At 33.6% G+C, this 27,121-nt stretch overlaps 1 protein-coding gene across 1 annotated transcript in view; it reads right to left on the reverse strand.

Annotated features, from left to right (window-relative positions):
• Nucleotides 1–20,348: 20,348 nt before the first annotated feature.
• LOC119082386 (lachesin) overlaps nucleotides 20,349–27,121 on the reverse strand; it is a 48,871-nt gene continuing 42,098 nt past the window's right edge. The window contains exon 13 of the mRNA XM_037191914.1: nucleotides 20,349–23,791. Coding sequence (XP_037047809.1) covers nucleotides 23,598–23,791 — 194 coding nt within the window. The 3' untranslated portion in view covers nucleotides 20,349–23,597. The remainder of the gene's footprint in view (nucleotides 23,792–27,121) is intronic.

A 27,121-nucleotide genomic window follows, 5' to 3' on the forward strand; every position in this document is an offset into this window, starting at 1 on the left:
GTTCAAAAATCAATTTCGACCAGTAGCGTAATTCATGTGGTGTAACTCGAACATTCGAATTTAATTGGACTAGTAATCTGGGGTATACGAATATTTTTGCGTGAAATCCGTATTCTTAAAAGAATTTTTTTCGTTCCTAAAATGTTTGAACGAGTGTGAACTTTGTGGCCAGAGCGAAGCGAGGGCCGTAATTCACACGAGTTATATTTTTTCAAGAGGTAGGCAGGAAATACGCCAAATTATACTGAGACGCTTTTCCTTGTTATAGTGATAACTTAAGTAATTTTTATCCGATTTTAAGTTCGTAGATGGATAATATTGGAGTAGTGAGGTTGGAGTATAATTGTAAACACAACTTGTTACCGCGACATTTTTGCAACGGATATCCAGAAAAAAAATTATTCGACGAGTAAGTGAATCTGGATTTCTGGTCGAACAATCTAGAAGTCTAGAACAATCTTGCTTGCTTGATAACACGATAACTCGAGTAATTCTCAGAGGCTTCGAAAATCGCAGATTTGAAAATATTAAGTGTTTTCGACCAGTATCGTAATTCATGTGGTTAAATTCGAACATTGGACTTTATTGGACTGGTAATCTGCGATATACGACAATTTTTGCGTGAAAACGCGTTCTTAAAAGAAATTTTTCGTTCCTAAAGTGTTTGCACGAGTGTGAATTTTGCCAGAGCCGTAATTCAATTGAGTTTTTTTTTCAAGAGGTAAGCAAGAAATACGCCACCTGTTCAGCGCTTTTAGTAGACTATATAGGAGACTCAACTTAGGAGTAAGACATCGCTCGCTGGACCTTCAACTCATAGCTCTTTTTGTTTCTTCAGGAAATTAAATAAATATGAGTAAAATGAAGCATGTGATGACTGCTGTTTTCTGAATAAAAGAGACATCACCTTTTCATGTGACTTTAATTTTGTGATCTCAAAAACACCACCTCATTGCAAAATGGTTAGAAAACTAAGGCTGGAATTATAGAAAAAAATAGCCAGTCAAGGGACCTGACCCACCCAAGAGGTGGGACCTTGTATTGCGTATAAAATTTCATATCAGCAGAAATCTAAAATTGTGTAGTTCTTCTCCTTTAAATTTCTTTTATTGCAACGGAGTCTGTGTGTATAAGAAGATTCATTAAAGTAGATTCATGTTTTACCGGATGAGGTTAACGTAGGAGTAAATTAAACTCTACGTTTCTAAGAATATGTAAAATTTTGAAACAGAATCGCTCTCAAGCATTGCTAAGATACAGTCGTATCTCGATAAAATGTTTTAAGATTTACCGAAAAAATTCTGCAATTTTCATTTTTGAGTTCATTTAAATTAATCAATTTGGTTATTGTGGTAAAAATTTCGTTCCACATTCACCTCTTACCTAAACACATTAGGTAAATGATTTTTTGTTCAAGTGTTCTAGAAGTGAAAGCTAATTAATCTCTGTTAAATATCCTTTCCAAAGAAAATATTTTTTTTGTTCCACTTATGAACTGGCGTCATTTCAAAATTTCTACTCACCCTGCAGGCAGGGTTCATGAGCCCACTACATCCCAAATCCATTCAACTGAAACCTGAAACGTAAGACACTTTTTTCTGCATTACTTTTTCGAATTAAATTTTGGGCTTTCCATTTTTCCAAATTCAATGTGCTCATTTCAACTTAAATAGTAGTTCCACACCAAAAAATTGAATGCAGCGGCTTCATCGTACTGCACCAACGATTATTATTTATGTTCGTTGCAAGCAAAAAAAAACCCACCACCATCCGCTTATTAAGTTTGCTGGGTTATATGGATCGTAAATTGAGAAAAATATATGTGTCCAGAAGATATATCGATTGCACTACGAAAAACATATAAATTCCATTTCACGACACCATCAGCTCCATTTTCATAGATACATAAATGGAAATAAATAAAAAAAAGTCCAAGAAATCGGATTTCTTCTTCGAAAAGTTTAAAGAATCAACCCGCTATTAGTTTCATATATCATAACTTCTTGTATGTGTCCTTTTTTTCGTTCAACCCCCCAGTCCCTTTTTACACTTTTATATCTTCAATTTTACGTTTTCTATATGGCTGTAACACATGGGTTTTGTCTTTGAGTGTTAAATAACCGTCACGTAATATCATGTCAAAAGCGACACGATTTATGACAACTTATACCGTCCTTTCAGTCGGGTGCAAGAAAAATCGCTAAAATATAATATTCCTATTTAATACAACCAGATGTTTCTGAAGAAACATTCTTTACGGAAACATAATTGAATTGGTTTTGAATTTATAACCGAAGAAATGAAACAAAAAGTCAGTGGCAAAGGTGTGTGTTAAGAGCGTCTTTCTTTTGTATAACAATTCGATCGGTAGGTACTCATGTTTGCAGGAAAATGGGAAGTTTTTTCTCTCAATTTTTTTTTTTTGATGAATATATGTTTTATTTCAATTGTAAGATACTTGAAATGCTGGCTGAAATTTTCGGTATCCGCACATAATACGTATTTTTATATCTATTGTTCAGCTGGTAATGCACACCGTACGTAATAAATACGTATATGCCGTTTATTTCGCCGTAACAAAAGAAAACTTAAAAGGAAAATTGTGTTTTCAATCATCGAACAGTCAAAAGAACGGAATAATTTCGATTGCGTTTTATGTTGTACACGTTCAGCATTTTATGTCTTGTTTTTCCCATGATGTTTTCCAAATATTTTGTTAGTTTTCTTTTTTATTGGCGCTTATAGACATGTATATGATGTATACACTTCACTGTGTACGCCTTCGACGTTTTTGAATTTGTTAATGTTAAGTTCTGCTGTGCTGTGACGGCGAAAACAAGCAAATTCAAATATGTGCTTCTCCATGAATCAGACTGGATGTTTACATCATGTCATATTGTGATTTTTTAACCTTTCGCTGACTGCAAACATATCGCTTGTGTAATAATCGAAGTGTGTTACTTCCCTTTAGCTAAGCGTTTTCGTGAAATTTATCTTGATGAATTTGGTTGCGGTCTAGCGACGCGATGACTGTGGGTGGTGAATTTGACTACGACAAATATTTCTATGACTCCATACAAATATTTACGTGTCAGATCTTTGTGATGAATGTAGTACTTTGGTTCGTTTTTAATTTTAATGGAAAATTTCGGCAGATGAAGGTTTTTTGTTTGCTCAGTTAGTCACTGAATCTGGTCATGTGTAAAATATTTGAAGAAAGAGATTGTATCTTCCTAGACTAATAAATGATGTACAGTTAAAGTCAGTCAAATTTGTGTTTGCTTCAGCTCTTTGACCATACAAATAGCAACCCACTACTTTTTATAAGCTTCTTAGTCATACGAATGGCTTAGTTAAAATTCATTATAAAATTAAGACTGAAGATGTGCAGAAACAAGGCTTGAAATATAGCTTATTTTTAAAGAGAAATTACTCTTTAGATACTGCCGCTATAGCCCAAGAAACTCCCACACGTTTTTATTCAAACACCGGCAAGGAAACAAAACAAACAATAAGGGTGGAATCTTAATCGTTAAAAGTTCATTTCTTTTGTTGAAGTTTTTGTTTCAGTATGATGTCAGTCCAATGACATTTTATATTTTTGTCGTTGATATTCATAACAATGATTAGCAGTTCAATCAGCTGCACAATTTTGAAGAACCCTCAATGCATATTTGCTCTGCTTTCACACTCTAGTTTCCCAGTGAATAACTAGCCCAATAGGGTATGCCAAGGTAAGGTGCTTTAATTAAAGCTTATCCCTACTGAGAACTAAAAAATTAATTCATTTCGCTGGAAGTGCCCACACATTCAAATAAATGCGTTTTCGCCGAAAAAGAACAATTTCAAATTAGCGACGTTTACGTTTGCCATGCAAAATTTGTGAATGAAATTCGGAGTTGTAATTGTGCATCTGTCGTCACATTTACGTTGCTCTCTAACTATCTCTCTATCTCTAACATATGAGATTATCGGAAAATTCTACGTATAATTATGCACATTTCTCGGGAATTTGTAAAATGCAAAATCTTCAAAGGGTCTTTTTTCTCTGTTTTTCTGTATTTTACTTTTCGTAACTAGTGGTGAAAAGGATTTTTATGTAAACTTTTCGTGACTTGTGGTGAAACGGATTTATTTTTCACCACTCCTTCTGAACCGTTAACGGTAAAAAATTCTGCCATGACCAAATTTCTGACCCCCCGCAACCAAAACAACACCTCTAACCATTCGGCTATTGAGATATACAATCGCAGTGAATCAATTTTTGAAGTGTGCATAAATGCAGTCTTGGTTCCTTTTATAACATCTAGTGACAAAAACTACCACTTTTCGCAACTAGATGCATAAATTACTATTTCGTCCAAACAAGTGACTCTTTATTTTGAGTTGTTGACCAGGTTATATAAAATAAAAACAAAGAAAATGATTTCGACATTCCTTATTCTCAACAATTATTCAAAACCACAAGAGAATTCGTCAATTTTATTCGGCTTTTGATCACTTACGCCACAGAACATATAGTTCCATCATGAATATAGCATCGGGATTCTGTCTTGGAAAAATCGCAGTTCAAGTAGTTTTGTCTTTTGTGAATTAAATATTCATATTCCACTTTGAGAATTTTATATTTTATTCGATCTCTGACATTCGTTTAAGGTTTTGCGAGTGGTTTTCTCGCTTGTTGTCTGGCGGTAACAATTCCCAATAACAAAAGATAACAATAAATTGGATCTATTATTTCACAGCGAATGGAACACAAAACACACTTCATTTCTAGGAATATGTAATGTACAATGTACATGGATATGCAGTTCAAAATGATACGTGATCCCCTTGTATTGTGCATGTATATACATGGCACAAAATGAAAACTAAATTAATTATGTCAGGGATTTGCAATCCGTTATATCATCCTAAACTCTAACAATATTTCATGTGCACAATTCGGTCGAGATATATAAATTGCATTTCATTCCTATATATTCGAACCGTATAATCAATAAATCATTCTAAAAATAAAACAAAAATAATTTTTTTTATCAATCACCAAAACCAAATTTTAATCATTCTGGAATTACCGAAGCCCTATCGCCGAAATCATTTAATCACCTCTCGCGTATACAAAATATTTCCATTGAAATCATGCTCATTCAGAAAGCTCCGTTCGGTTGTTGGGGATGGATGCATTGTAGGTGGATGTTATACGTAAAAAAAAACATGGAAAATGATTTAATTGTAGCAAAAAGCGGTATATTACGAAAAAAAGGGATATTCTATACAGTTACACACACATCATCTATTCATGTAGACATTATGTTTGGCATCAACGATTCCCGATTGGATGGAGTGTGTTATGGTCAAAATGGTGCATACATTGTTTAAAAAAAAGATATTTGCAAATTAAGCAAATTGAAAAAACTGCCAGTCTTTTCGATTGCAGTGGATGCTATAAAAGAAATAGACTCACTAAGGCTCATTGAGTGTTGCAATGCTTATGGTAAATTACGGATCGATTTTTGAAATACCATGCTTGCAGTACCAGTACTAATTCAAATGGAAAAGGTTTTTAATTAAGCTGCATTTTTTTTGAGCTGCACCTAGTTTTAGTTAATTTGTGTACTTGTAAATTTGAAGTGACCTCAATCGCGTCTATTACAATTTTTCGTCAAAATTCCAGAGAGTTATGACAGATGACGTTGCTTCCGCCTCACCGGAAGCAACGCCATCTGTTATCAACTCTCTTCACAGTCCATCATTTTTTTTTTGCACACTTCTCTGTGCCTAGGGTAAAATGGTAAAATCCACATCTGTAGAAAATACAGAAATTTTCTATTTTTTAAGAGGGCTGAAAATGCCAATTATCTTTGCTTGTTTGCCTAGTTCCTGTGGGGTTATCTCAAAATTGAGGAGTTTGTAATATTTGTAATATCGCAGTGGTTTAAAGTTATTGCAGCGCGTTCACACTTATGCCATCTGAATACACATCGGTAGGCATAGTGCAGACATTTTTTTGTTAAAAGAACCATTTCAGAAGAGAAGAAATCTATCACCAAAATCACCTCCAGTTTACTCCATCAAACTGCTCTTATCAAAATACGTATTTTGCAACACGTAGATTGATTGATTCGAAGTTCGGGGATTAACGTATGTACTAACTTCTGTATGCACGCGATACTCAATCATCTGCTTTTTGCAGCAAAGACAAGAATAAGCAATCGCCCAAAATCACTTACAGTGGTGGTGTGACGCAAGTCCTGTTATCCACTTACAAAAGAACTGACATCGGTAAAGTGACGCTTACAGCTTCGACTCACAAAAAGAAAAGCAAAAATTTTACCGAAAAAATTTTAGAAAAAAAATTACCAAAAAAATTTTGCGTCACAAAGTGGTAGATGATTCGGCTTTTTCCGGTTTTCCCTTGTTTCAGGACGAATTTTTCCCTATTTTAACAATTTTCTTAACAGTACTTTCCTCAACATCTGCCACTTATGACACAAAAATTTTTTGGTAATTTTTTTTTCTAAAATTTTTCTATAAAATTTTTGCTTTTCTTTTTTCGCAAGTCGAAGCTGTAAGCGTCACTCCACCGATATCAGTTCTTTTGTAAGTGTATAACAGGACTTGCGTCACACCTCCACTGTAAGTGGTTTTGGGCGATATCAGTTCTTTTGTAAGAAGATTTTTTTTTTTGAGAATTTGGTATAACGCAATAAAATCAGCGAATTAAAAAAACCTGAAACACATGTCGACTAAAGTCCAAACCTATAACTTTACCTTTAAACCGAACTTTATAACTGGCATATTTGCCAAGATATAGATCACATAGTTTACGGTTCAAATGCTCATAGCTTCCAAATAAGCGACTTTTTACTAAAACCCTCAAACACGTGTCGACTAGAATCTAAATCTCTATAAATTTGTCTTTTAAACGAACTTTCTATCTGCCATATTTCCCGAGATATTGTTCAAATAGCTTACGACTAAAACGCTCATAGCTCCTAAATAAGCGAATTTTTAGAAAAATCCTGGAACACGCGTCAACTAGAATACAAAATTCTATCTAGAACTATAGTCCTATAGTTCAATAGCTTAACACGCTCATAGCTCCGAAACTATAAGCTTTTATAAAAATTCCTTCAAATTAGTTTCTTAGAATTACGTCCTTAACATACCCTGAAAATTTCAGCCAAATTCACCGGTAAATTCAAAAGTTTCGTTGTACAGATTTTGACAAAGGTTGGTAAAATTCATCCATTTCAAAATGTATGATGCAAATTTCTACAAATTTCTAAGTTTTGAAAAATATTTCGGCCAAATCTTAACCTTATGAGCGTGTGATAGCTCGTTGAACTCGTATGGACGGCCAGATTACGAATAAAATAAGTATGGGGTAGTAGGAGCGGAGGGGGAAAAGTCAGTCCTGCGGAAAAAAAAAATTGTCAAATTTTTTAGTGTGGCCGGACTTGCATCACTAACGTTGGGCCATGATGACCATCGATCGATGTGGTTTCATATAATGATATCTGCGCAAGAAATAATGACATAAAAGATTTTATATCAAACATTAAGCAAAAGAAGTAACAGATTCAATGCTTAAATTAGGATTGATGTTTCTAAAAAGGTTATGAACTTCCTGAATTGAGATTGTAATATTCGTATAGGTGCTGGTATCTTGAAAAAATTAGACCATGTAATGACATATCTTCTAAGACTCCAGTTCACCTATGAATATTGGTAATCTGCAGCCTTAGTGTTATAACATTTTAGTATTCGAAAAGCGATCTCAAATTGAGCATTTTTTCGACAGTTTCCTATTGCATTTATAAACTAACACACTCGTTAACCCTAAAAATACAACTATCACTCAATGGAAATGGAAAGTGACTCTATATACACATTGTAATACACTCACGAATATATAAGAAATGGCATTCTATACATAGTGTGGCACTAACGTATGGTTTTTTGTGTTCTTATCATTGCGAAAATTTTTCTTACGAAATTGCCACATTTTCGGTACGGTCCTTTTTGCCCGACCATAGAATTGACATATAAATCAATGGTGTTTTTCTTATCATTTGCTCGGTTTGACTATAATAATGTGTATGGGTATGTATATATGGAACCCCACTTGCCACTAAGATCTGTGACACATAAATACACAAAACACAATAGGGTTTGCGTTCTCTGGTGATTTTTCTTCGCCAACGTTTCGCTTCGAAACGATTTATTCAAAGCTATTTTTCAAATTGAATATACTTTATTATGCTTCCATGTAATTAAATTTCTTCCACAATAGATTATAATAATGTCTGGAAATTCACGATAGAAACTCCACTACACCTAATTATGCTACACCGTAAGTGTTCCAAGCAGAGAGAAAAAGAAGCTAATATGAATTTTTGTTTGACCTACGTAAATATTTAATGTAGTCCTGATTACGTACAAGGCGTCCCACATATACATATATAAAAACTTAAACGTACAACGCTGTGTGTCGGAACAAATCAAGTGAACAGCAAAAAAAATTGTTTGGTCAAACTTTTTCGGATTCGAAGGTATGCATTGATGTCGATTTTTCCGTTCCACAGACGAAATAGCTATTAACAGACGAGGCATAAAAGTCGAAAAGTTCACTGTTCGTGTGAAATCTGTTGATCCCAGACGAGACCAAATCAATAATCATACAATAACATGAATTTTTAATTTTAAATTGAGTTTTATAATGCACTTTACATGCTTTGTAGTCCAAATACAATTCTCTTGTTTTCCCTAGTGATGTAACAGACCACTTTCGACCCTAGGAAGATCAGAAGCATGTAGAATTGTTCTGTTACTGTTATCAATGAAGCTATAAAGATCCAGATTGAAGCCTATATTTAGTTCAGTGCCTAAGAACAAGACCAAATGCTTCCAATTATATGTATATTTGGACATTACTCATGAATAACTCACATAAAAGCCAAACATATTCAGAACAAGCATTATGCATATTTTGCAGCAAATATTAACATCAATTCCGATGGCCGAAAAATTATATTTTTTTTGCTGGAACATTTCATCGTCCCACACCGACTATACACAATTTCGATTCGATATACGATGGTAGTATATAATATGGATTTATAAATGGAGACATTTTGCTAACTGGCGTCAGGCCAAACAATATATATTCATTGGAGAGAAGGATGAAAAAACGGAAGAAAATGTTTGCCCTCAACGTGTGTATAAAACTCATGTTGTACAAACAAACATTTTGCTGATATTATAATGTTCTATAATGTAAATTGTGTGTGAGCAAAAGTTGGAATATTATATTCTTGTGTCCCATAGTTTTACATGTTAGCTTTACGTAATATCTACATACAAGTATTTGTTCATTGGTTCGTTAAGTATTTGTTATCCTGGTTATCCAGATATTCTCGTGTATTTTCGTTGGAAAATGTTATTACGTAAAACGTGTATTATGGCTTTCGTACTTAAAAGTTGTTCTATTCTATTTGAACGATAATAAAACGTCTACGAGTCTCTCCGGCTCCGTGTACAGTTAGTACCACTCTTTACTCAAAAAGGTAAAAGTTTTAAGTACAACTAACACCGAATTGTCAAATGAATACTCGTACACAGTTCGAGGCGAGATGGTATACACGCTGGTAATGGGAATATAGCAGCGGTTATTTTTCGGGGGGGTATAAGTCTGTTGAATTAGAAATTACAGAGGATTTTAAATAAAGTTACAGCCAAAATGAATTACACGATACACACCGTTTCTCTTGATCAACAGTGAGAAAGAATTATTGTGTACTTGTTCTACCTTCGAATTTACAAATTATATTTTCTGTGTCGGACGAAACATATAAATTTTGTTACATACATAATGTTAAAACTCTAGAGACATTGTTATTTTATAGTTGCAGAAAAAGGATTAATTTTAAATGAAATATTTACGTTACAAATTCGGTTGTTCAGTAACAAAATGTCTAAAATATATTTACGAGTATCCGTGTTCGCAAACAAAACAACTTTGAGTCTATTGGCAATAATTTCATTTATGTAAATGTGAACATCAATTTAATTAGCAAAAAAAAATGTGGCACTTCTTTCGGCATCTTCAACAACCCGAAACTAATACGCGACCTGGAATAGAAAAAAAAAAGATTTTGATTTCGGTTGTGATGTGGCTCAAACGAAAATCACGAGTAGAAAGAACACTTTTCCATTTTACTTTGATTGCATTCTTCAGAGACATTGCAACGATAATGAAAAATTTTACGAATATTTTGCATTGTACGGATGTATGTGGCGGAAATTTGTAGCATGGGCTTACTAAACGTTATAATAAAATTTTAATTTTGTAGACTTCAATGAAAAATAATTATGCAAAGAAAATGGTAAATTTCCTTGATCGACGCAATCTAGAACTGTGCGCCAGTCTCAGCCGATAAGATCGGCGGCTAATTTGACGCCGGTGGGTATCGGCGGCCGGCTACGTCAAAAAATTCGTCGGCGGCGTCGGCGGCTAAATCGATATAAATGAATTAAAGATCCAAAAATTTTCAAAAACTCAATTTATTGAAGTTCGTCGAAAGAAATTTCAAAGAAAGTGTAGTTTGTAGAAGAAGGTTGCTCTTTGTTGTACATCTTAGTGATGTAGAAGGGAATGTTCAGACCTAAATTGAATTCAGTTTCGAACCTGAACTTGACCTGTTTGGAGATTTCACTATTTCACAGCGGATAAGTTCACTGATGTGGTACCGGCACATATAACGGATTTTTTAAAGCGATTTTTTTTACATTGCTTAGCAAAAGTCTCGACTTTCTATACTAATCCAGCAATGATACTAGTCATCGGATTAGACAGTATTGCCGACACTTTTACAGCATTTCCTTAGCATAGTTCTTCCAAAAAATCGGATATTGTCGACCTTTAAATTACCAGCAAGTGATAGTAGTATATAGTGAATCTCACGGTCGCCCTCATTTTCTGATCTACGTCTGTCTGGCTGAATGACCTGAATGTTTTTCGACCATTTCTTCAACAAACTTTGTTGAGGATTTCAACCGATATAGCCGCCGACCAAATGTCGGCTAATGGCGGCTGAGAATGTATCGGCGGCGACTACCGGCTGAGCCTAAAATCGACTGGCGTGGCCGGCGCGGCCGGCCGGCGCACAGTTCTAACGCAATCAAGTCCTTTGAGCTTTTACCTATTTAGGTTTAAAGTTGCTGCTGTCAACAGCGATCAAATGATACCGTTTCTTCTTCACACAAGTTCTATTTTGAATATTCAATTTAAAAAAATGGAAATTCAAACATCAGGACAGACCAAAATGTAACCTAAGCCTGTTTTCTCACCTTTTTCGCTCCACCTCTCAAAATATTTCCCGTTATTATTCCCTTAACTGTAAGTCAGGGTCTTATGCCGGAAAATACCCTAAAATGTTTGTATGAAAGGTTGTAGTATGATATGTTATGAAAAACGGAATTGTTTGTCCCAATATTTTGCTTCTTTACAAGAAAATAGAGAATAGAAAAAGTACTTTTCCAAAGAATTTGTACTCAAACGAAGGTTTTTATATCAGTTATTTGTGATGTTTCGGAACATAAAATGAAATTGATTAAAAATATATTGAAAAAATTGTCAGTCAAGGGACCTGACCCGCCCAAAAGGTGGGGCCTAGTTCCTTCAAACGTAATTTAACAACTACAGCTACTATAAAACTACTAAATATGGGTATCGGTGTAAAGCTGAGGTCCTCCACATTCATAATAAGTAATAATTTAATCAAATAATTGCATTAGTGATGTCACAGCTCTCATCAAAGTTCACCGAGGTTAATATTCGCCGCGGTAGTACTTGACATCAGATTGCCAACGAACCCATACACGCCCGTGTCCTCGCCACCTTACGGAAACAAAATTTGGACTGCGAAACCTATTTTTTCGATTTTTGGCAGCTTTCAACCAACCAGGTATGGAAGATCAAAAATATATGAGACTGGTTCTGAGGCCTAGGCCACCAAGGCCTCACTAGGCACATATAAAAAAGTCCCGGAATAAATAGCGCCGATTTCTGTCGGTCGAAATTCAAAAGAATGCCTCGGTATAAATGCTATTGTTCACAAATTTTTCCTCTTCCGAACTTTTTCAGACAATTTTCAAGATCTGTGTGCTATTCTTCATATGTGTTGAAATTTAATCATAGAAAAATTCACAATTTAACTTTGAATACCTGGCCTTAGTTCTCAATATTGTCATTATACAGCAACAACGTTTCACAGAAAAGTGGAGAGCTTGAAAATCAGTTGACATTTTATTTAATTTTCATTTCGAATTGTGTCTCTTCCGTTCCAATTAGGTTTTATTATTGTTATCCGAAGCAGAAATAGAAACAGGAGTAAAACCCAAAACATATTGACCCAAATTATGGCAATAGTTAGACTAGGAAATAAAGTTTTTGCGAATTTGCATTCGTATTTTTCTGAAATAATTTCCACTTTATGTGTCAAACTATCACTTGCAGAATCGTGGTACAATTAAAACTTTCACTTTGATGAAAATAAAAGTTTTTGGGAAAACGAAAAAAGATTTTATTGCATTGGCATGAAGGTGTTGTATTTAACCTGTAAGTACATTTCGAATTAAAATGAATTAAGCTTGACTGGGAGACAAACGAACTATACGAGGAAAACGATCAGCAGGAATGAAGAGAATATGCAACATAATAATCGTCAATGCAACTATCTATCCTAGTAAATTGCAGTCTGGTATTGTTTGTGATGACAACATATTTGTCACAACGCAGTCATGGTCATTTTTTCCACTTCGCTGAAACTTTCAGCCTGAAACTGCGCAAAACGTTGCGTTTAACTCGGGAAAAAGTTAGAAATTACATTTTCTCAGGATAACTGTTGCTCTCGCTACGCTCTGACCAGAAACACCCTATAAATACAATTTCCAATTTTTCTTCCCTCGTTGAACAAATAACTATTTCTAACAGAGAAAGCACAACAAAATTGTCTGCCTTGGATAATTGATAATTTGACGATATCAAACAACGATTGTCAATAAAAACGGAATAAAAAGATTTAATTGTTGGTGATTATGATCGCTCCAAAGTGATATAACTGGAAAAGAATTTTCAATTCAATCTCGCTAAAGTCTTTATTCAATTTTCATAAAGCTTTCCGTTGAACCATTAAAACCGTTTACAATCAATTCAAACATTCAATTTAAACAACTGAATCACAACAATGTACAACAAAGTACGAAAGAAAGCTCAAAATAAAATTCTAATATAAAATCTCGTTGTGTAGAATTATGACTTATTATTATGTGCTTTATGGTGCAACATTTCCAGGTTGAAAGAATAACAAAGAGATTATTAATATTTTTTAAGCTCAACATGTCTTCGTTCCGTGTGATATGAAAATCGCAAAAAGATTCATTTTAATCAAGATGAAATATGACATCATATACACACACTCCCACCATTATATTATACCTTTACATTAAAGCGACGGAAATCGCAAGCCATTCATCACATTTATTTTAATTTTGTTTTCATACTTGAACGCGACGCGAGCTGAGAATGAGATACGCTTCAACCGCGATATTCAGTGTATCATATACTATGACGACAGCTTAATGCTGAATGAAGGAACCGTACATTATACATATCATACACACGGTATTATACATATCTCTCTAACACTACGTACATATACTGGTGATACACATTTTTTTCCCTTCATTTCTTTGCTCATTTTATGGCGCTTTCGCACGTCCTCGCTACATTTTAGAATACCCACCAAATTGTGTGATATACATACATAACTCCATCGTCTACCCTTACTTAAACTCGAATAATTCATAAAAAGTGAAAAGTATACCGAAGAAGTGGCCTTTTTCAAAAATAGATGAGAAACGATTAGAGAAAAATGTTGTGGAAAATACAAATGTATATTCATCTGAGTCATAAAAGTTCGTCTGTGGATTAAGAATGAAAATGAAAATTACTTGCAGTAAAATGTTTCATAAATCATGGACTTTTAGATGTAGAGAAGAAACAATTTCTCACAAATACATTTCGTTGCATGAACCTGGCGATATCTCAATTTTCTTTAAATAAAAAGGACTTAATAATTCAATTTTAGAGGCGACAGGGTTGCTTTTCTAGAGACGTAGCCTCAAAACAGAAAAATTCCTCATTACACTCACTCACCTCAAAATAGTTAGCAAAAAACTCACACTAAAATAAGAGAGAACGTGTGGGAAGAAAAACATAGAGTTGAATGAATAAATTGATAAGTATTTTGAGGTGAGTCTACCGTACCTGTACAGATATAGGATGATTCAAAATTTTGCAGAATTTAGTTTTTTTTTAATACAACAAACACGGGCTTTTCGCTTAACTGACTGAATGACATTACCAACGAACAAATTTATGTAATACAAAGAGACGAGACGTTATCTGTATTAAATCCAAGACGCAACCTAATAACTGATTCAATCAGATGTCATCTTTGTGGACAACAACCTGATGAAACGAATTGTTTGTGTTTTGCTGGTTCAAATCTGCAGCAAATCAAGTAATTGACCAAGCTCAAACACATCAAAAACAACTTAAAAGATCCAAAAATCACTACAGGAACTTATAGCACATATGCTATCGTCTTTTTAGAAAAATCGTCAGAAAGTGATGCTGCAATTGTGGAAATTTTAGAAATTTAATCTCCCCGAAATAAGCCCTGATCTGTGACCAACTTCTGAAAATCTTAAGGTCAACAAATCATAAACGAAAGAATTTTTTACAGAGATTTTTTTGGTTTTTAAGAACTTTTTTCAGCTTTCAGAGGGTTCTCATTTTACAGAATTTTGGTAAGTGTTAGAGGAATTTCCATTTGTTCAAAGGGTTTTCTAATGAATTTTTATAGAGTATGGTGAAATTTCATCTTTGTTGCCAGGGGTTAGACAGGTTGATGAATCTTCTCTTGAGATTCTAGGCTCACCTATTTTTGAGTTAGGTTTAGAAAGGATGTTTTCGTCGAAGATTGAGGATATAAAGATGATGTGTGATCGCTTGATGTTGATGGTTGTGCACCCAGCTTTATGTGCATTTAGGAAGTCCTTGGGTAGCTGTAGGTTCAATTAATTGTTGCGTTCTTCTAAAACGTATCTTTTAGTAGATCGTCTGAGGCAGGTCGACGAGATTTATCGATCAACTCTCGGGAACATTGCGAATGTTAAGGTATCAGGTTTTGCTTGGGATCAGGCTTCTCTTCCTTTGATATTGGGTGGCTTAGGTATTAGGAAAGTAGAAGATATTGCAGTGCCAGCTTATCTGTCTTCTGTCTATTCTATTTTAGAGTTATCAAATGAGATTTTGAGAAAATTCAATTTCCCAATGATCGATTCAAATACTTTGGAGTTAATTGAGGAAATTCCTCGAGATTTCGTTCCAGAGAATGATGAAAAGAAAAAGAAACAATTGGGATCTGCCAAGGATTAACAGTAAGTTTGACGAGATGTTTGCATCTAGTGAACCCGTTGCTCGTGCAAGACTACTTGCGTCATCAACTAAAGAATCTTCAAAGTGGCTGCAAGTAGTTCCATCGAGCCAATTGGGGTTACTCTTAGATAATAACTCCGCTAGAATTGCTGTTGGTCTTCATTTGGGTTCTAATTTATGCGAGGAACATAGATGTGGTTGTGGCGAAATGGTCAAAAAGAATGGTTTACATGGTCTATCATGCAAGATGATAACAAAAGCCAAAATAGCTGAACATGATGAAGTTAACAAAATTTTCTCACGTGCATTTTCTTCAGCAGGATTTCCAAATATTATACAACCACCAGGAATATGTAGAGATGATGGTAAAAGGCCGGATGGTATGACCTTAATTCCTTGGAGTCATGGAGTCATCTATGGGATGTAACAATTAGGGATACATTAGCGCCTTCATACATTAAGGAATTTAGCAAGAAAAAACGGTCAATTGCGGATAAGGCGGAAAGATTTAAACATAATCATTACAAACATTTGAAAGAAAATTATTTGTTCACTCCGTTAGCTTTCGAAACTTTAGGTTGTATGGGGCCAGAAACTATGAAATTTGTTCAAAAATTGGGATAAATCATGAAGGCTGCTTCATGAGAACCACGTTCAACAGATTATTTATTACAGAAAATTTCAATTGCCATTCAGGGAGGGAACACGGCATGCATTTTGGGAACATTAGGAGCTAATAGAGTAGATGATTTTTATTTATTGTAATTTTTTTTTTTAAAAGTTCGATTTTTTACTGGCTGCGCCACTGTGAACAGTCTTTTTTTTTCGCTTGTCAATAAAGAAGAGATTATTTATAGAGCTATAAAGGAATTTAACCTTCAATCTTTAACAGACAGCATCATATCCGTTAGTATCAGTTCTAATACTTCTTTTGATCTAGCTAGTTTCAAGAGGGTGATGCAAAATCTTTTACTTCAACTCTGTTAACATTCAGTCCGGTGTATTAGTTTCAAAGTGTCGTTTATTTTTATCATCATTATCAATAACAGACGTCTACAAAATATTGAGTAGTCGAATAAAACTCTATGGATTTTGTATGTGAATGTCGAATAAATTTTTTTGACCTTTCAACGGAATTTAGAAAATCTCTGTCCTTTGTTCCATGAATTTGTTTTTTCTTACTTCCTATTTTCTTGGATATTCAATTCTATTTCGATCGTATCGGAACCATATCACCATCCATAGCATATCGACAATATACACACACACTCAATGAAAACATAAAAGATATTTATGTAAAAAAATGCTTAAAAACTCAAACTTGAGAAGAATGAGAAATATACAAGCATACCCAACACATAATACGACAATGAAAGTGAAAAACTGATTTATAAATATTGTGAAAAATTGACATTTTTATTTTATTTTCTCTCACATCGGGTTTTCAACCAGCATACACAAAGCAGAAAAACGCCTGAAAAAGGGCATGAAAATTAGGATGTGATGTGCTGTGTAGATGGTAATAGCAGTATATGAAAAAAAGAGGAAGAAAATTGTGAGCTTTTTTAAGAGCAATTTAAAATCTGTTCGCATATTGTACGTATATGTACCGAGTGTCAAATATGGAAAAAAATGGAAATGTTCATCGACAATAACTGATCACACCTTCCATAATGGAATTTTATACACCACCTCGTAAGAAAAGAACATCATAGACTACTGCTGCTGAAAAGGCATTTCTGTTGATTTGAAACATATCTTGCATGAAACGAACGACTTTTTCAATCGAAAATAATATTTAAATTGGATATAATATCGCAGGAGATGTTGGAAATATGTTTCTTCCCTTTATATTTCTGGATGCTTTACACACATATCTGTGTTATGTTTCGCAAAACGTTTTGTAACTGTTAATGTCAATAAGAAAATTGAAATCGGTTGGCTTGATATAATTGAAGTAGAAGAAATCGTGTTGCAAATTTCGAGACGGTTTAGACTGTTAATTATAATTTCCAGTATGTTATAAGCCGCATAGCAATGCCTCTAAACGGAAGCATAAATGTAGAGATTTTCAAATTTGTCTCGAACACTCCGACAGTTGCGCTCATTTTTTTTTAAGTTTCGAAACTAAACACATTTATCTTTTCTAGTTAGGTACGCGAAAAAGATTTATCCCATTTAAAATTACTCCCCAACGTCTAGTTACCAAGCGTTCTGTATTTTTTAAAATCTTAAATCAATTTCTTGAACGAGAAAAAAAAAGTTGCTCTACGAAGTTAGAAAACTTCCAGTTATACAACAGCGTAGAACAAGAGTGAAATGAAGGAAAGTACGTGAAAAGCTTTATTGAAAAATTACGTCAATATTTCAGCGATGATTTATGAACATCAAACACACGCAAACATCACATTGGACGATCAAAATAAATAAAAACAAAACTTTTTGCCCTCTTCTTTCATTTTGTATTATATGTATAAAAACTCTCGTATTATACAATGTTTGCAAAATTACTGCTACTACTGAAGTGGAGAAGCATCAGTAGCATATTAAAGCCTATACAGATTTGCTAGGGTGTACACACTCATGTCATGTATGTATATATTTCCTCGAATGAAACATCGTAACAGCTTTTGCCAGAGAGATTGAAATTTACCTTATCATTTCATTGAAGTGGTTGTGTTTGTTGGTTGTTCTGTTGCTTTTTGCATAAGGGAATTGTTTGTTGATTTTAGAATGAAATTAATTTTATCGAGAATATATGATGAGTGGAGAAACAAGAATCTTTCCGTTTTGTCTGCTCGCTTGTCAAATATTTGCTTTCCCACAAAGAGTCATATTTGTGATGAATCTGTTTCACTTTGTAATTTTATGTTGTCATTCGAAAAATTATTAATATTGACCAACATCTTCTTGGTGTATACACATACATGGTTGTAAGTTAGAACTGAGCGAATTTATGTTCAGTAAAAGAGTTAATGAAATTCTATTCGGTTAAACGTTCATGGTATACAAATAAAATGTGGTGCAACCACAACTCTGTGATGTATGGACGTATTTATTTTGCTTTTCAAATAAACGCTCGAATATTGCAATCATATTGTTCTCTATAGACTTTACTAAACTCTTTATACGTATACCGCCTAGACACAAATAAAATTTTCAGGCCGACCTAATTATTGTAGCAATCATTGATACTTACTAAAACAATTGTTCATATAACACTATATTTGATCAGTGAATCAAGCGAGCCCACCCATCTCATTGGTGGTGTACCTAGAATTTATAGTCCAGAATATAAAGCACGTGGCTTTGTCGAAAGTTAGATGACCTACAGTAAAACCATATTTTCTTACTTTATAACAATTTTACTGAAGAAACGCTATGTTTTTCAAGATGTAGAACATTGAAAATAAACTCTTCTTAAAAGTTTTTTTTTTGAAAGTGCAGTTGCGACATATGTTCCAGGTTCTACAAAATCTATTCATACAAATACAGAAATTATACCGAAAAAAAAGAACCAAAAAGTCGTGACAGCAGTTAATGTCTCTTTTTGTTTTAGAATTTTGTTTCCGTTTTTCATGTCCTCCTTCTCATAATATATTATATGAGTTCATTGTGGGAAAGTGTGAAAAAATGGACTTTCATTTGTAAACTAGTCAGTAACTTCCTTCAAAATAGACTTGTACAGATGTTTCAGTAACTTAGATTCAATATGCAACAAGTTGAGAAATAGGGTTGTCTTTGTCACTAAATGATATGTTATTAAACGAGCGAAGCGAATTAACTGAACGATCAACGGTTAATAGTTCAAAATGAGTGACAAAAAGTATATATGAAATTCAATGTCGTCACTCAGTGACAAAATCGGTTTCGTCACTAATGACAGAAAGCAAAATATAGAAAAACAAAAAATGGCCCCGAATGACCCGGCACCCGAATGACAAATGGAAAAGTCCACTTTTCTCAACACCGTTGCAGGAAATTTATTCTCAGATCGAGTAACTGTAAGACTGTAGAACATATCATTCTAAAAATTGATCATCTAAAATTTTTGTATGAAAATTTGTTCAGATTTCAGATCAAGTGAATTCGAAACTGATCTGATCACTTCAGAAAGTAGAAAATTTCCCAACTATCCACTAGTTCTATAGTACTAATTTGAGACTCGATTAAAACGAATTTATGTGTCGGTCAAGTACACAGTTCTTTCTAAGAAAAATTTGTGCGAATGAAAAAAAAAAAACAAAAACGTTTTGGATGATTTGGATATAGTTGTTCAGCAAATGACAGGCCAGATTCTAACGTTTTGTCATTTCTTACATACCAGGTCGAATGCGCGTTATCGAACAAAAATATAAATCCAGTACTTCATTTGTTGAAATAGAATATATGTGGATTATAATAATAGGAGAATGATGTTTAGAAACTAAGAAGAAATGTAATAGAGTTTTCCCATATTTTAGTACATTCTGTCATAAAATTACTGCTGTCACTGCGCTTATTTTCATGTGAACCAACTTCACTGCTGTGACATTTCATAGGAATTAATCAATGTGAAGTTGTTTCACAAAAAAAAGAGTCCAGTAAGAATGAAGTACTATAAAAAAATGTGGCGCCTCTACAGGCCAACCGACTAGGCGAATACAAACCATAAAATCTTCCGAATCAGGAAACATATATGACGCGCCAGAATTCAATTTTCTACGACGATAAATCGGTTTGGTTGGCTGACTATTTCACAAGTATAGCAACAATTTTCAACAGTCAATCGACAGTAAATCCTGAAATAATTTATTCAAAAACCAATTCAAAAACAGATTTTTTTTTATCAAATTTCGTTTTATTTATCCTCCTTTTTTTCAAGCAATTTCATTATTTACAGATAAATTTCAGTTGGAGCAATTTTTTTCTTGTAGCGTATAGTTAGGTTTATCTCTTATATTGCATAACATGAAAGCTTTCCGTCAATCCATAAAACTTTTTCATTTTCTTTTCATTAAATATCTACTTATTGAATATTGAAAAGTCATCAAATTTCTATTATAGCAAACATTTATTAAGACATTTCTCATCAAAATTTACTTCATTGCTGCTTCATCAAAATTGACTTCATTGTTGCAACGATGCGTCGTCGGTGGATTTTTTTCCTACTTTTGAATATTAACTTTTTCTACAAAAATTCGCTGGAAAAGCATAAAAATGTCTATTTGTTAATGTAAATTTCAGTAAACGAATAGAGTGAAAGGTTGTAAAATTTGCGAAAAAATAACGACTTTTATATATATGTATAAACGTGTGTTGTACACCTTACACTACACTCTTCGTTTAATAATAACAAAAATTCTATGGAAAGTAATAATTTCGTTCCCTTCTTATAACAATTTCACACTCTGTCGTATATATTTAATGGGAAAACATAAATTAATGGCACGTATTTTCTTCTTGCACAGAAAAGGATATTGCATTCGACTTTTAAATTATTATTGCATTTTATGTGATTTTCATAACACAGCATACACGAACACCTAATATCAAACGGGGGGAGAAAAAAAAAAGAAATAAACTTGGCACTCAACATAAACCTTGCTGAAAAAAGGGTGTTCGTAAATTTTCTGTAAATTTGTTTGTTTTTTTCAGACGATGACAAGCTATTCTGTTTTATTGCGTATAAATTCCGAACCGAAACATCATGCAATTATTGGAGAATCTCTTTTTATTCCAAATATTCAAATGACAATGGATCCAAATCCTTTAAAATTCAAATATTTTTATGTAACAAGAACCGAAGCCGAATTTTCACAATTGCAACTTAAGTGAGTTATATCGCCAGATCAGTGAGTTTTATGTCAGGCAGCACATTTCATACTCATGGTAAAATCAGCCCTTAACATAATGTTACTACACACACAAATGTCAGTTAGGAGAAACATTGACGAGCTAAGTATTGCGAAATTTTGATATTTGTTAGAAATTCAAGTGAGCAATGAATGTAGCATACAACACTTAAGTGGTCTTTGAGATAGAGTGGTAAAGAGGAATATTCTGTAGCTCTAGTCCACCTCGTATTTTTTTTGCTAAAGTACGTAAATATCGAGCTACTCAAGTTCATTGTCATATAAACAGAACGGAAATGGGATAATCTTCTATTATTGACAACGACGACAAAAATAAACAAAGAGTCTGTTGTTGTCTTATTATAGCAAAATGTCTGTTAACGTTAATGAAGTACTAGACTTTGTACCAAAAATCTGCCGATATTTTTAACAACAAAACTAGCAGACTTTTCGATCATATAGTGGTACACTTCCCGCTTGTAAATATAGAGCACTCATTTTTCATGCTTATCTCTACTTCATTACATGACAAGGCAGCTACGAATTTGAAGAGACTGTCGGTACTGTCTGTATCTTTTATTGAAATTTTTTTCTTCATTTCGTTTCTGAATACTATCGCACTTATAGAGGTAAAACTCATCGCTTTAGGTTCGTTGTTCATGTACACTGCAATGTTCACCCCATAGGGTGTTATTAGTTTTTGTTGACTTTAGAGAGCTTTTGTTAAGACCCATACTTGGAATACAAATTTCTTTTCAGCTTTGTTAGTTGCAGGGACTAGATTTGGGAAATATTTTCCTAAATTTTCACAAAAAATTATTTGAGAAAATTAGGAAAACTCTGGAAATATGGAAAAAAGATTCACAAAAAAACGTCCCCAGTTAATTCTCAGGATTTGACTCATTTTCAAGTAACTTTTCAATTTTAGCAGTAAACAATGAGCTATAGAAATCCGATGCCTTTTTAAGTTCACAGCACGGTAAGCATGCTATAAAGAAGTCATTTCATCCGGGAATAAATTTTTATTAAACGAGAACGAAAAAAATGAATGTCGCGCTGCTCTAAACTATATACTTCCTTCGTCCATAATTTAAAACATTAACGATTCTCCGAAGCCGACATTTCAAATGGGTGACTATTGCAAAACTTTAATTAAGTTAATGTTTGCCTTATACGAACAGTGAGTTATATGGTCGTATTTTAAACTCTAAGTCGTATCAAAATCTGAACCCTGTACACACAGAACATTGTAATAAATCTTCAACAAACAATAAACTTTCGGAAATTCATAATAATAAATGTTTGCTACGCGCGTTTGTGACTCTTCGAGTTCGTCGTCGTTCGTTCGTTACATTACAATATTATATAGCCCCGCATATTTTGCTTCTGTAAACATAATTTTCACAAAAAGTTTAGTTATAATTTTTGATGTTGCATAATAAACGTTCAGGAATTATTTGTTATATTCAATAGTAGTTAATATGGTTTAGTCGTTGTTTTTATTTTTTTATTTTTTTTATTTATACGTCGAAGTGAATGAATGCTAATACTTACCACGTTTTATGTTTACATCTTTTGTTGTTGTTATAGTTAGGTTTTTTTTGGTTTAAATTTTTTTTCTATTTGTTTCTCAACACAAATTTACAATATTTACAAGCGAGTTTTTTTACTGCCCTAAGAAACAGATGCTAATTCATTTTGGTTTCGTCTAAACTGGAAAGGATAATGTTGCTTTCAAGTTGAGATTTAAAATGCATGCATAATGTGTATACAGAGACATGAGGTTATAATGATAGAGGAATTTTTTTTCGGTAGCTATTTGATTAGTTAACATCCATTTCCATTTATATAAAGTTCAATATTCGCTATTATATCTCTCTCTTACATAAATTATTATATCCACTGTCCATTTAAAAAATACGTTCAGTTATTTAAATATTCCATATATACTTCAGGATCACTCTTAGCAGTCAAATTTACGTAGTCGTCGTAGTCAGTTTTTCTATAATTTAGTTTCAAGATTTTTATTATTTTTTATTCTGCAATTTACACAATTTTTTCCGTTTAAAAAAAGATTTTCATTTATTTATTCCATTTTGGGGGTTAAGGATCATTAATTCAAGCGTTTCCACGTCGGTTGCAGTCTGCTGCTGATGCTGACTTCACGTTTTATTTCCCATTTTCTGTTTGGTTTTTTTTTGCGCTCTTTTCCCTATATTTTAATATACATTATTTATGGGTACATTCTAGTTTCATCTCGTTGCGAATCTCATTGTGCTGTAGCTGCAAAACAATTGTCGGCAAGCGTACAATAAACTATTGCTGAACACTAAATTTCTAAAGAAACTAAAAAGTCTCGAAGACGAAACGCTATTGTGAAATGCACCCGGTGGGTGGCGAATGGGTGGCGGCCCTCTTGACGGTGATGTAAAGTCGCCATTGTAATCTGCAACAGAATAAGGATGGTTTTTTTTTGCTTGTCAGTTTAATTTGAGTGAATACCTGTTTGATTTTGATTTTGTTATGCATTTTAATTTCGAACGGAACCGTTTCCGTACTACCCGGGAAAAGTTATGTTTGTGTTTGAAACGTAAATATTGTGTAATTATTCTTTACAAATGGAAAAAGGAATGAAAACTCAAGTCTTTTCTTAGTGCTGTAGAGATATAAAGCTGCAAGTTCGGCAGTTGGGAGTTTATGACAATTTGAAAGTATTTCTACCGAAAAGAACTTTTAAAAATTTCGTCATTAAAACTAAAAAATGTTGACAAAATGATATTAATAGAAAATATAAGAAAGATGCAAGATTTACTTTACAGACTCTGACTCAGTTTCGAAGAGAATAATTGAAAATTCTTTGAAAAAAATTTACAATTAATTAAGTAGGTTAAACGAGAAGGTCTACCAAGCTGAAATAAATCGACTTTTTCCTGCATTTATGCCCCTCCCTAACCAAATTCGTTTTCTGTCAGCTACGAATACGATATAAGATTAAGCTACTGAGATCACGCCAGCGAAACGAAACACATTAAAAGTGTTTACCAAGCAATTGAAGAATAGTCCATTAGATTTAGATTATTTCTGATCAAGGCTCAGAGGTGACCCGTTGTCCCACCCAGGGCCTCATATTTGTCAAAAGTTTCACAAATGTTTCACAAAAATTTGTTAAACATTTGTGAACCATTTGTCAAAATTTGTGAAACTGGTCCCCCCTAAAGAAACCTTGAAGAAATTATTCTTTTGCATACGCCCATGTCATAAGTTAAAACTATTGAAGTAAAAGATTGTGTTGTGCAATGCACAACAGAGCCTAATTGAGGACGCCAGCTTTTTTTGGACAAAAGCGATAATTCCCAACAATAATGCCCCGTCAAAAATATCGACCATTGTGAATACACATGGACAAGTAAATTTTCTATTCATTTTTGATTTTTATTCTAAAAGTGCGTCCGGATCTACATTTTATTACTGCAATCCGTAGATCTAATTTGTAGGAAGCTAACGACATTGAGCTGGAAAAAATTGTTTCACTTTACAACACGCTGTACGACGTTAAACATTATATGTTCCGCTTGCAGGTTAAGCACGTGTTTGTTGTGTAGTGGATGATGTTTGTTGTCGAACAGCGCGTTGAAAGATGAACAGATTTTTTCCAGCTTAATGTCGTTAGCTTCCTACAAATTAGATCTACGGGTTGCAGTAATAAAATATAGATCCGGACGCACTTTTAGAATAAAAATCAAAAATAAATACAAAATTGACTTGTCCATTTGTATGCATTCACAATGGTCGCCATTTTTGACGGGGCATTATTGTTATTGTTGGACATTATCGTTTTTGTCCAAAAAAGCTGGCGTCCTCTAATATTTGTCAAAAGTTTCGCAAATTTTGACAAATGTTTCACAAAAACAATTGCAAATGACGATACATTCTATTTTGGATATCAACAATCTGTTTTCTCAAGAGGTAAAAGGCTTTAAAAGTTGTTGTGAGGAATTCTTTTGAAAATCCACCTATCCAAATCGGACCCATTTCGTCTATGATGGATCTATACATGGTTTGAAAGGTTGCGCTTAGATCTCAAAACAGGCCTCAGATAGTCTCTAGTCACTTTTGGTTGCTAGTGGCTGACCTTAGAAGGTCGAAAAAGGATGTTTTTCGGACTCATTTTCAGGACTCATTCAGGGCATGCCTAGTTTGGACTAAGTTCGGACAATCAGTTTCAAAAAATGAAAACTACTAATTGAAAAAACACATTTTTCGAATAAAATCAAATTTTTCGGGTTTTTTCAATTATTTTCAATATTTTGATATTACATTACAGCACAACAGCATAAGAATATGAGAACTTTTGAAGTTCAATTTAAATACTGCTCAACCAGGGCCTATTTTTGGACATTTTTTCGGAAATTATTTCCAAAATTTCCAAAAAATTATCAAAAAATTTCCAAAAACTGCGAACGTCCAAAAACCAAATTTTTCCACCATTTCGAACGGTTTTGGCAACTGCTGAATTTCTTGACACTATCAGGTTTCAAATGAAGACTAGCATGATTAATTTGAAAGATGAGAGCGTCAATAATCAAACATAAATCATTGGGAGCCGGCTAAAACATAAGGCTGAGCTCCGGAGTTGCTAAAACAGTTCGAAATTATGGAAAAATTCGGTTTTTGGACGTTTGCAGTTTTTGGAAACTTTTGGCAATATTTTGGTTTTGGAAAAAATTCCCAAAAAAAATTCCAAAAATAGGCCGTGTGCTCAACTGAACATTAATGTTCAGAAAAACAGTACTATGGAGACTTTGACATAATGTTTGCCAAACACAAGTTCTGAGTTGGCGCATGAGTAAGGTGGTGGACTAGAGTGTCGGAGGTCATGAGTTCTAGCCCCGCAGTGGGCGCGATTTTTTTTAATTTTTTTGTTTTTCAATTTAGTTAATCTAATTTAACGTTCTAAATAATATAACAATGAAAAATGGTGGATTTTGACTATATTTTCTGTACAATTTTTAATTTTGGATCAGGCAATCAACATTCGCTTAACTGTACATTTATACAGCTGTGCTGTAAATATTACTGCTACGACAAGTACGCGAATTTGTACAGTATATTCGTACAAAGACTACAGCTGAGCTGGACAAGATTTTTTTAGGTGTACTTTTATACGTCAACTTACTTTTTTCATTCAATTTTCCATACTGTCTTTTTATCAATAGAAATCCTGATCCACGGAAAAATCACCTATTTATTTCTCTGAAGATATGGAGATACGGAAAGTGAGAATGAAAACTCTGATTCGTACAAAATCTAAGCAATGAAAGTTGACAACAACAATATGATTTCACTGCACGTACGGCATGTGCAATGTGCATACACAATTTGTTGATGAAGGCGATACCAATCTAAATTTTGATTGAATTTTGGTCAATCAATTTGTTGGTACATTTTAAATGCATGTGGTTGGCGAGGGTATTTTTTTTTTGCAGAGAATATATGATTCAGTGGTGGTTCAAACTAAGTACAAAAATGGTTACGTAAAGTCGAGGCACATCCATTGGAAACTTAGTGTAAAAGTACCAACAAATTTGCATCACATTTCACCGAACTCTTAACTGGCTCTCCATAATGGACCACAAGCCACAAGAAAGAAAGTTAAGTAGTTAGGAATACACCAAACAGGAAAGTTTTAATATCCAAAAACAAATTACATCAAAAGGTATAAATAATATACCGCGGGCTGGGTGAACAGCAGAACGTGCAATTTTTAAAATATCTT

The sequence above is a fragment of the Bradysia coprophila genome, unplaced genomic scaffold (assembly GCF_014529535.1).
Source record: "Bradysia coprophila strain Holo2 unplaced genomic scaffold, BU_Bcop_v1 contig_415, whole genome shotgun sequence".
In the NCBI taxonomy this organism is placed as follows: domain Eukaryota; kingdom Metazoa; phylum Arthropoda; class Insecta; order Diptera; family Sciaridae; genus Bradysia; species Bradysia coprophila.